Source organism: Pterocles gutturalis, unplaced genomic scaffold, assembly GCF_000699245.1.
Source record: "Pterocles gutturalis isolate BGI_N339 unplaced genomic scaffold, ASM69924v1 scaffold43233, whole genome shotgun sequence".
In the NCBI taxonomy this organism is placed as follows: domain Eukaryota; kingdom Metazoa; phylum Chordata; class Aves; order Pterocliformes; family Pteroclidae; genus Pterocles; species Pterocles gutturalis.
In genome coordinates, this window is record NW_010124575.1 from 21191 (window position 1) to 32938 (window position 11748).

Below are 11748 nucleotides of genomic sequence, written 5' to 3' on the forward strand. Positions count from 1 at the left end.
ATGTGCTACTTTATGGTGGCTCTGCACCTCTGGGAAGTGGCAGAAAACTATCCTGGGGGTGGAGGGGATGGAGGCTTCTTTGGGGACGGAAATTGAAGGTCCAACAAATGACAGAGGAAACACAAGGGAAGGAAAGACAAGACTCTCCCCTTTTCCAAACAGAACCCATTTTGTCAGCTCAGTTGCCAGCAGTACTGCAGCAGGAGTGAGAACAGGAGAGGGAGATATGCACCCTGAAAATTTAATAGACAGCTCCTTGTATTTTAACAGGTGTCTAAAAAAAACCCCCAAAAACCAACACTACCCCCATCCAAAAAAACCCAAAACAACCACAACAGCTGACCTTGAAACTAGACAGTCTCTACTTGTCTACTGGCTCCAGAGTGAAGGCTGCTTTTCTGGTCTCCTGCCCATTTTCACTCCACAAGAGCCTATCACACAACATGCAGCAGGATTCTGAAACACAACACTATGCAGGCAGCTTTGATACAAAAAGGTCTAGATGGGGGACCTCCAGGAGACAGGTCATTCTTACAAAACTACAGAGGAAAAGCTCAGCCAACCCTTGCACTATTATCATAACACAGTGTCCAATTCTGGTGTTTATACCAAAAATTCAGAAAAAGCTACAAGGCAGCACAGTGTTCTACAATTACTGCTTCATTAGAAAAGGTTAAAAAAGCAACTTTTGGATTAATGATGTGCAAAAAATTTGACTTGTCAGCTTGCAAGTACTGGAAAAACTACCAACAGAACACCTCTAACGTGGCCCATTGTGCAGTGCAGGAATGACTATGTTATAGAATCCAAAAGACAAACCAACTCCAGCAGCGAGTGTGAGCAGCCACTAGCACTGCTGTAGCAAGATTCTCCTTTATCTGAAGTCCTCCAATTGTAACATCTTTTTAAGAAGACAATTTTCACCAAAGAGTGCTAGAAACAATGCAGAGATCAGCTGCAATTCTACAGCCAGTAGAACACAGGCACTCGCATCATTCATCATATATGACTTTTAAACTAAAATAAACTTAATGGAGGCTGCTGACGTAACAAATGCCTGGTACCTCTACACCATGGATGTCTGTATTCTGTCTGTCACAGTGGACTATGACATGTACTATGCTCTTCAGCTGTGTTCAGGTCATTACTGTGTATGAAACAGAGCTTGTCTCGTTCTAGTCTAGTTAAAACCCTTCATGACAAAGGATATAAGGCAGCACTTTCTGTCAGGGTGTTCCAGACGATGGGCAGGATCTGCTGCATTGACGAAACCATGTGCTTCGGATAGTTCTTCACAAGCGCTGTCACAGCCTGGAACAAAACAAAACAAAAAAAAAAAATCAGAAGTGAAACCAGGGAAAACTGTCAACAAACACTCAAATCACAGGCTGCTGCTTAAGAACTGAGATAATCCAACATCTTCCTGCCCCCAAGGTTTCCTCCCCTCACTCCTCAGCAGGCAGTCCCCTCACTTGCACAAATCTGACAAACAGGCCCCCTTCATATTTGCTCTTTGCAGGGAAATAAAGGGATAACGCAAGATGTACAACTCTGGAAATGATGTGAGTGCAATAATTTGGTGGTAAGGTGTGGATTCCAGTCACAAGTACATTCCTGCACAGCACCCTCTGGATACAATGCCCACCTGGGAGCTATCTTGTCCCAGAAAATGAACTCTAATATCAAGTAAAGCCAGACCACAGCCTATTTCCCACACTTCTACAAATGCCAGCAACACAACCCTTTGCAAATCCAGGGAACAGCTGTAAGTGGAAACACCCACCCAGATCAATCCTCGTCCATTTCAGCTGCAGACACAGGCAGCTGTCTGTCCCAGCACAAGGGCTGGGTTAGGAGCAGCTCAGCAGCTCTACAGCAGACTGTGCCTGGCGGTTCATGAAGCCCATCCCCTTGATTTAGGGAAGCCCTTTCACTGATGCTTGCCAAAAAGCTTTTGGAATCCTCCAGGAGTCTGAGAACTCTCGCTCCACCTAACAGACACCGTTCTCCTCTCCCAGGGGCACAGCTCCAGTTATTCTGTATTGGTTACAGAAGAGCCCCTCACGCTGCCTGACTGGCAGCCTCTACGAGACACATGGTCTAAGTTTGTTTCTACTTACCCAATACTAAGCTCAACAGTTTGTCCAGTTTGGGTTTTTTTTGTAGCATTGGGTACATCAATAGAAATTTAAAAATAATAATTCACCATCCAGAAAAAAAACAGCATTCTAATAATATTGTGGCCACTGTGTCTGTCAAGAGTGGGTAGCCAGAGATAAACAGTCTGAGAACGAGTCTGCAAGGTGACAGAAGCATTACAAAAGAGATCTGTTGACAAAAAACAGCCTCTGGAAACAAAAAACAAACTAAAAACCATAACAACCAGTTTATGCAGGTGCTGGCAGAGGATGTGAACCTGATCTGCAGGACTGCTGCAAACTCAACACCCCGACTACAGCCACAGTAGCATCTGAAGAGATTTGCTCCATATGCCACAGCTCATGAACCCCATGCAAGTTTTCCTAAGCTATAGATCAAGCTAATCTTGCAAGCAGCACTGCTGGAGCGGTAAGGAAGTTTTTCAATTCAATAGCTCTGCAGTTTTAACAATAGAAGGTTGCATTTGCAGTTCAGCACTTTCCTGCAGTGCGAGTCATTAAAAAGAGAGCTCTCTCTCCTGTCAAATGTTGTATTTCAACCCCTGGCCTCTCATTCTCCCAATTTCCACTGCTCGTTTCAGCTAAAAGAACTGCTTCACAGATCTCCTCCTCTGCCAACCCCCATGTACTCCTCCACCACTTATTACATCCTCTAAGGAAACCGTTATCCGTCTCTCTTCAGAGCAAAGGCAAGCTGCTCCCCAAGCAGGACGTTTAAAGGCCAAGCCAGGCGATAACCGACTGCATCCACACCTGCAGCCCAACTCCCTGCACAGACACACCAAAATCTCCTTGGGGGAGCAACGTGACTGCTCCCGAACCCCTTCCATCGATTCAGCAAACATCCAACCACATCTTGACTATTTATATTCTTCCCTGTGCCAGGGGTGAGGCAGTGGCCCAGGCTGCCCAGAGAAGCTGTGGATGCCCCATCCCTGGAGGGGTTCAAGGCCAGGCTGGATGAGGCTTTGGGCAACCTGGGCTAGTGGGAGGTGTCCCTGCCCACGGCAGGGGGTGGCACTGGTTGGGCTTCAAGGTCCTCTCCAACCCAAACCATTCCGTGATTCTATTTGCTCAGCATCTCCTTCAAGTCACTCTGTATTAAAGTCTTTTCTCTCTTCACTTCCTACTTGTGTCTTTAAAAAGAGAAGGAATCCCCAGATATGCGGATGAAAAGCTTAAAATACATGCTAGCCAGGAGCAGGAGAGCACGCTAAACGTTCAGCAAGAGCGCAGCTGGCGCAGGTTATGCACTTTGCTCACAAACTTAGGAAATTTGCCGGCAAGATACTAGGCCACCACCTTGTCTTCCATTCAAGAACAAAGAGAGTACAATTAATTATTTTTTGTAACTAATTATTGTTCCAACAATAGGAAAAATATAAGCATAACTTCTCTGACCCATGTAATCAACAGGTGTCAAAAGAATAGACAGAAGCGAAGAAGCACTACAGCAAGGTTGTAAGATACTTTAGACTGCTGGTTAACTGGTGCGATTGATGTAATTACTACATACTGCGTACATCATACTTGTATTCCCTTGCTATGATATTTGTCTTAACTCTGTTACCTGTCATGTTTAATCACTGTCTCAAAACAATCAATAGTGGTGTATTCAACAACAACCACATTGGAACTGGGATTCAAGAGCCATTTAATTGCAGCTCACTCACCCTCAGAGATATCAGTTTAGTTCATGCTGAACTATCAAACAATAAATTACACCCCTGGTATTTCATTCTAGCCCTCAGGGCTGAAAATACTGTTGTGGGCAAACCTCCCACCCCCTCCAAGGGTTAAACGCACCGACTTTCCTGCTGGTAACTGCTTCCAAGCTTGTGACTACACTCAGAAAGACTGGGGACAAATCAATCAGCAGTTCACCATGATGTGATCCAAAGTACTTACTTTCTTAAACAGGATAACTGTCCTAGTGGACAGGCAGCACGTACACTGCAGTATTATTCGTTAAAGCTCTCGACACTGTCCTGCATAACATTCTCATATGGAAGGCAAGACATTTTAGGTCAGGGCTGCCTCTGATTTCCACCGAGAACTCCACAAGCCTTGGAGTACAAAGCTCTCAAGAGACAGGGAAGAAAAAAAAAAGTCTTACTGTCATTTGGTGCGTAGCACTTCATTAAGGAAAAAAAGATTGGACTGAGGTTGCATCTGGTTGAAAATGTACTACAAAAAAAGTCTCGATTCCCTCCTCCATTGCATCAGCATTCCAAGGGGTTCCTGTAATGATCTCATCTGTAGAGCTGGCTTAACCAACCCCTGAGGTCTCTTACTTCTGCATTACAATGACTACAAAATCCACTTTTCTGGAAGGGAAGGCAATTTATGGGTCTTTCACCTGAAGCCCTTTTCCCTTAGAAAATTGGTATCATCAGCTTAGAAACCCTAAGTGACAACATAATTAATTACTTGGAGTCAACAGCCAGAACACTCATCTCTTCACAAAGAGCCTCTTACAAACCACTTGTTAGCAGCAGATCTCCTGAGTTTACTTTTAAATCCACACTGATGCCCTGCTGCCACCAGTGCCACCCAACATGCAACAGTGTATTCAGACCAAAATCTTCTTGTCTTGCATCTACCTAACAGTGGCCAAAGCAAATGCCCACACACAAGAAAGGAACAGAGCAAGAACACGATGACATTTCCTCGAATACTTTCCCAGCCTGTCACATCTTTCAAGAGACTGCTGCTGTATATCAGTGCAGACAAACAAGCACAAATAACTCCAATTCCAGTAAGCACTGTTACATGAAAAAAAAAAGGCTGAAGATGTATGAATGTGGCAAGAACAGAAAAACTGGTCTATGGCTAGAGTGAAACTATCAATTACAACTGCTCTCCATGTAGACTGAAAATTACTTCTACTCATTGAACACCCAGATGTATGTATCTGGAATCAGATTCAGACATTCTGGAGCTGCAGCCTGTTCAAATTGAGATGACACCCTGCTGAGTATGCCAGAGTATCGCCTTCATGTTAGCGCTCCTGTGTATTACTGTCCCAGGAATCTCAGCACACAGACAATGGAAAGGGAAAAAAAACCACAAGAGACACTCTCAACAAAACTTGCCAACATCCTACCCCAAACTCCCTTCCATTTGGTGCTGCACAGCAAGAAATCATTCTATGATTCTATGAAATAAGCTCCTGCTGTTTCCAGTCTGCGATTCCTGCAACCCCTTACCAAGACGTGACAAGATGCCATAACCAGGGTACTGCTGCCTTTAACAGGATGAAGAAAACAAATTCCACGACACACAACTTAGTAGCTGCTAGTTTGTATAATGTGATAGAATCCTCCCAGCGTTTATTTTCATGGCTCCAGCACAAAGCTGGTCATTATGAAAAACTTCGGATGCTTGTCTTCAGTAACTCTTCCTTATTGTTTTCCTCAGGGAACGCGGCTGAACGGGCCTCAGATGTCCATCCTCAGAAACCTGTACTCTGCGACCAAGGTCTTGCTTATTCCAGCACGTGTGAAAGTAAATGAAAGACCTGGATTTAATTCTGCAACTGATGTTTTTGAGCTCTTCTTGTCTCTCCCACGTTACAGGCAGCACTCCCGAGACCTCCAGCGCTTTCCCAGCAGTTGAAGAGATCTCTGTCCTACACCCGCACTCACCTCCACACATTGCGCCTCGTGCACGTAGAGCTCTGCAATCCAGCCTTCTTTCTCCAGGAAACCAGACGACTACAAAGACCTTCCACCTCTCTTTGCACAGATAATTTAGCATTAAAGGGCAGGCAAGTTCTTGAAAAGCACTTACACAAAACAAGCTTTTAGAACTTCATTGCAGCAGAATTCTGCAGCATCTTGAGAAAGGACAGATGTTTAACTACTGAGTATGGTGTCCAAACAAGATGCATCCAAGATGTCTTATATAAGCAAACAACAGGGACAGATCATCCTACAGACCAATCCCTAGGGATCATTTTACTGACCAATCCCCATGGATCTCATCACAGGTATCTTCAGTACAGGCAGAACAATTTATTTCAATCTTGTATGGCCCTGGAAGCCAAAAAAACTTCACTGTTCATAACATGAGCAATACTAGGATGGGTAACGTGCACTCAAGTTCCTCTGTTTTCCAGCACAGTTGTATTAGTATTCCATTCTTTCTCTATTTAATCAGTCTGAAGTGACTTACCTTTAAGACTTCCATCTTAAACCCACTGTCTGATGTAGGTCCATCAGGCATTTGCAGGGCCTGGACAAAGGCTTCTGTGAACTGCTGCACCACAGGAAATATCAGGACTTTTGCCGCACCCTGGTTACAATCAGTGCAAGCACAGGTGAATACCAGATAGAGAACACCCACATCTGACAAGTAAAGCGCTAGAAGCAACAGAAATTACACTCTTCTGCTACAAAACCAAAGACAGACTCAAGGCAACTGCAGAACACTGCAAAGCCACAGGAAATACTTGTTTCAGACATCACTTTGGCTCTCTCCTCACGCTGGGAGCTGCGCTCAGCTGAATCCCACCCTTCAAAACCGCACAGCACAGGCTGCTACGAAACACACACCTACATGTAAGCTAATTACTTCAGACTCTAACCAGAGATCCAGACAATCCAGTTCGGAGAGTCTCAGGAGTAGCACACATCCTCCTGAAGAGGCACTTTGATTTGATTAGATGAATCACACCCTGCACCCTACCACCCAGACCCGCTCCAGGCTAGAAAAGAAACCTGGGGTGACTACAGCACACACCAGTAATCACCCTGAACCCTGCGGACAGCATTTATCTCCCTCCTGAGCCACCCTCCCCCAAACCAAACAGGCTCTGTGTGAGCTGAGTATCAACAGCTGGCCTGAAGATTACCATGATGATTCTTCCTAGGAAAATGCAGTAAGGGTTTTTCCAGATGTCAAAGCACTGCATAAGTAGTGCTTGGCAGAGCAAGTAATATTGGACAAAAATAATTTTATTGAGAATATTCCTCATAACTCCATAGCTAAGACAGCAAAGTTGTATGTTTAAATCAACTATGAAATACCACCTTAGCAGTTTATGAAAAGATTGCCTCTGTTTTGTTTTTGGGTTTTTTTTTCAGTCAAACTTCAATAGAAAAAGTTTTGTATACAATGTAAAGGACACTTTCAGCCCTCCTCCAGAATAAAACAGTGGGTAGCTACTACTGTCCTTGAGATATTGGTACCAGCTGCACGTAAGTAACCTTGTCCGTGCAGTACAGATACAGTGTAATTACCAGAACTTCCCAAAAGCCTGCACCCAGTTACTCCCTGTGCAAACAGGAAGGATACAGCAGATACCAGCCACTGGACTGAGAGTCACCCTTTCCTATCCTAACCCCTCAAAAAGTTAAAAAGAAGAATTTACTGTCTGGGGAGTGCTGGGAAACCCACTTGTCAAAGGGCATATAAAATGCAGGTGTGCTCAGAGACAGACAGAAACTCATGTGCATAAAGCTGCTTACTGAATTGTGTTTTTTTCTTAACAGCTATTCTTCTAAAATTTTGGTTGGTTTGGTTTCCAGCACCCCTTCAGGAACAAAAGGCTGACATGCCTGCTAAAGCACCTGATGAAGTTCCAGGAGCTTGTAACCAATGCCTCACCCATGGGTCACAAACTGCCCATCGTAACCCAGCCACCAAGGCCTGGCAGGTTACCAGGGCTCACAGCTCACCTGGAGACTGGAAGCTACGACAGGGATTTCCAAACAAAGGGATGACAGACTATCTCCTCCCCACGCTGACTCCCCTTTCTGTGAGCTGTTACAGGCACGTCTTGATATGTCACAAGCTAAATTTAATTACGGAAACCAAGTCCCAGTACCAAGGCATGCATGTAAAGGAGGGAGTTTGCCCCTTTACGTGTATTAAATTATACCCTCTACCCCAGAATTACAGCTGACAGAGTACATAACTCCCCAACGTTTCATTTTCACATTAACAATTATGTGGAACCTCACTCAGTTTGAATTCAATGTGTGTTGTATGGTAGGTTAAACTCTTGCCTTTTCCAATTCCTCCATGTTACAGATCATGTGGGCACACGTGGTAAATATCTCCACTGCACGTGACCTTGTGCGAATACCATATATCTAGGAAAAAATAACAGATCAGGAAAACAAGATACTTTTATTTCCTTTCATTTTCTTTTAATAGTTTGGGGGTTTTTTGCTTTAACTTGATTCCCTTTTGTTTTATCATTGGCTTCAAGATTTTACTGAAGCATTAGCTGCCATGAACTATCACATCACTGAGAAAATTCCTTAGGTGCAATACTGCTTAACCATTACATCTGGTATTCTTCGGCTCCAAGAAACATTCCCACTAATGCCATTCAGTACCAACTTAATAGTGAAGATCGTACCTCTGCCATTGTGAAAATTTTGTACATTTCTGGAAGAATAACAGGAGCAACAAGTGGCATCTGTGTGTCTGTCACTTCCCGTGTAAACTCTAGAAAAATGGAAAAAGGGACGGTGTTAAAGAAAACAAATTTGCGGGCAGCAGCAACAACAGAATCTTTGGGAAACTGGAAACACATTGATTCATACTTAACTAGACCAGTGTCATCAGGCCTACCCATGGCAATCCTTGAAGGCAAGCAAAAAAACACCCCACTAAAATTGCAGGTATCTGGAAAACAGGGTGTTACAGTCAAAGTTCCCTCTGAGCTATAACCTGCAGCACTGAAACTTCTTCCTCAGCTTTCATGACATCTACTGAGCATGCAATTCAACGGTAGCCAACAGACATCACACCCAGCAGAAGAGACCCAGCAAATTCCAATTTCTTCAATTTGGAGTGAAAGGTGATAGGATGCTAAGGTAAGGAAAAGCCCAAACTGTTTCCTACGCCAGCCTGGCCAAAGCTCTCGCACACACGTACCTGTAAGCACTCTCATGGCTCCATGCACTGCATTCACATCTCCGCTGACCAGCATCTCCATCAAGAGATTGAAAAGCTCGGGCCAGGCTTCAGGCCAGTCCCAATGGGCGATTGCTGAAACTGCATAAGCAACACTCGAGCGGACTTTGCTGATCGATTCTCGCAGCCCATTGGGTAGGAGCTCCCTAATAGCAACCTTTGCCTGTAGAGAACAACATTATTTAGCAAAACAGATCCCCAGTAATAAAACAATTTAATTTAAAAAAAAAATTATACCTTTGACTGTATCCAGATATTGATTCAACATCGGTTTTTCAAAATGAATCACTCATGAGACAAAAAGCCTTGCACACTACATCCTGTAATTTTTTTAAGGATAACTGTATGGTGTGTTTTAATGTATCACTCTGCTCACACAGAACACTCAGCCAATCTTACAATAAATAGCTCTCAGCTGCAATTAGATAGGATGAAGATATCTACATGGAAGACATCCAGAGTTAGCCGAGATAAATCCCAGCTCCAGTGTCAGTGACCATGTTTGCTTACTTTGGAAGATTTTAGTAAAAGAGAACTAGTCACCCAACCCTGAAGGGACAGGAATAAAAAGACAGCACTTCTGGGGCATAATTCACAAGATCTGTTTCAAGGAACTATCTCTGGGTGAGATGAATCATACCGTAGATGTGAAAGATGGTCCAGTCAACAGTCAAAGTGGCAAAAGGCTGCAATCTTTGGCCATTTTAGCTGTTAGATCCTCCTACTGAACTGATTTTTAATGAAACCCAGAGGGCCTTTAAACTGAAATTTGTCATGGGAAAACAGCCTTTACGTCTCAAGCTGAAAACCACAAGATTTAGCAAACCTCTGAAAAAGGACTGCCAGAATCAGTATTTGTAAAACTTACAAAGCAGCTTTCTCCTAGTCTTACATTTAGAGCAGCAGAAACATTACGGTTGAACTTTTCCTACAGAAATTATCCCAAGCTTCTCAAGTCTAGTGTTGTTTTAAGCAACTGAAAACAGATTTTCCAAGTGGAAAATGTCTGAAAACCTTAACTGAAGCCCTTAATCCTCATAATACACAAGGGCACTGACTTTTTAAACCACCTATTCTTGAAGGATAAAGTGTCTCAAAGCAGACAACATGAAACCAAATCTTACCCTTTCTGTGGTCTCGGGAGGTCTAAACTTTTCTGACTGAGAACACCAGTGAGTTTCCACATACTGTTTCAAAATGACAGATGCTAGCTGTAGAAGAGAGGTCAAGAATCAGTAACAAAACTCACAACCATGGTGTCACCCCTGACCCGTTTGCTCAGTCTCCCATCCCATCACGCTGCTTTTAGAGGGGTGACAGGCCTTGTCAGAAATCTTTGTGAAACGGACAAAAAACAGCTACCGCAGTAAAAAGATGAACGGATGGTCCTTCACTGAGCAATTGCAGCCTGTGCAGCACTGACACAAGGCAGCAGCTTTATTTCCCCACCTCTAAAAAGGCAAAAGATACAGGCCACATGGCAACTAAAGAAATACAGAACGTAAACATCCTTTTCAAGGAGGAAAACATTCACAGAAAATGCTGCTACAAAGACAAGGCACACTTCTGCTTGTTGATACCCACCATCCACACAGTAAGTTGTGCCCACTCCCAGTACAGTACCGACTCAGCAGCAGGTTTATTAAGTCCAAATAGGACTTTTTTCAAAAAAGGTAAGTTTATAACACCTGAATGATGCTGAAACAGAAAGTAACAACTCTAGAGAAATGTAAAAGAAAACGGAGAAGCAGTAACAGAAAGTTACCTCCAATGTTTCATCTGGAAACATGAGAGAATATTTTAAAAACAAAGGCAACCACCATCAAAATTCTTTCTAGAATTCCAGGTAAACTCACCTGACGGATGGCCAGAGCTCCCTGGGGATCTACAGTCAGTTCTGCTAAATGAACACCAAATTCTGCAAGAGAAAAAAAAAAAAAGTTGGTATAATAACTTTTATTCTCACACAGCAAAACTCATCAAGATTTTTGGAGAAAGACATCATACCAATGGAATGACTCATATGTGGGAAGAAGACAATTCCAAAGCGTAGTTACTCAAGTGAATCATGAGCATTAATTCTCCCTTGTGCTCTCTGCACAAACTTCATTTATTTTCTCAGCATCTTAGTTCTTTCTCTCATAGACAAAAAATTTAGCAATGCAGGTTAATAACAAGCAAGTGATCTACAACTTTTTTTTTTTTTTTTAAATCTTAGCCACAGTGTAATATCGTTAGTCAAGTCCATATATGAGGGATGCAGGGATAAGATCCAGGATGGCATAAGACAGAAGAGGACTGCCAGCCAGCAGTCCCTTTTTGGACACCCTGGGTTCATCCGGAGAGTGATTTGGAAACATAACTTTAGTTGTCCCAAAAGAACCCCTAAGACAGCTCAGAATGCATCAAGCGCCTTCCTGAGCACACCGACACCAGAAGCTGCCTGTACGGTCATTCAGGCTGCAGGACCTTCTCCAGTAAGAAATTTGTCCAGGAAAAGCAAGAGCTTTTATTTAATTCCCACTCAAGTTCTGTAACAAAGGCAAAATTAAAACGCTTCTACCACTCCTGCTGATGACTGCGCACAGGAAACAAGAACCAGGAAGAGCAGCTGTGCTGGTGCAGTAAATCCATATGCCTCAGTGAATTTGCTAAAAAT

The 11748-nt window shown here is 43.4% G+C and overlaps 1 protein-coding gene across 1 annotated transcript in view; it reads right to left on the reverse strand.

Annotated features, from left to right (window-relative positions):
• IPO9 (importin 9) overlaps positions 1–11007 on the reverse strand; it is a gene marked incomplete at its 5' end in the record, with an annotated part of 29410 nt that extends 18403 nt beyond the window's left edge. The window contains 7 exons of the mRNA XM_010078287.1: positions 1211–1311; positions 6336–6455; positions 8171–8257; positions 8530–8618; positions 9051–9252; positions 10214–10300; positions 10946–11007. Of these exons, the coding sequence (XP_010076589.1) occupies positions 1211–1311; positions 6336–6455; positions 8171–8257; positions 8530–8618; positions 9051–9252; positions 10214–10300; positions 10946–11007 (748 nt within the window). The remainder of the gene's footprint in view (positions 1–1210; positions 1312–6335; positions 6456–8170; positions 8258–8529; positions 8619–9050; positions 9253–10213; positions 10301–10945) is intronic.
• Between the last annotated feature and the right edge of the window lie 741 nt (positions 11008–11748).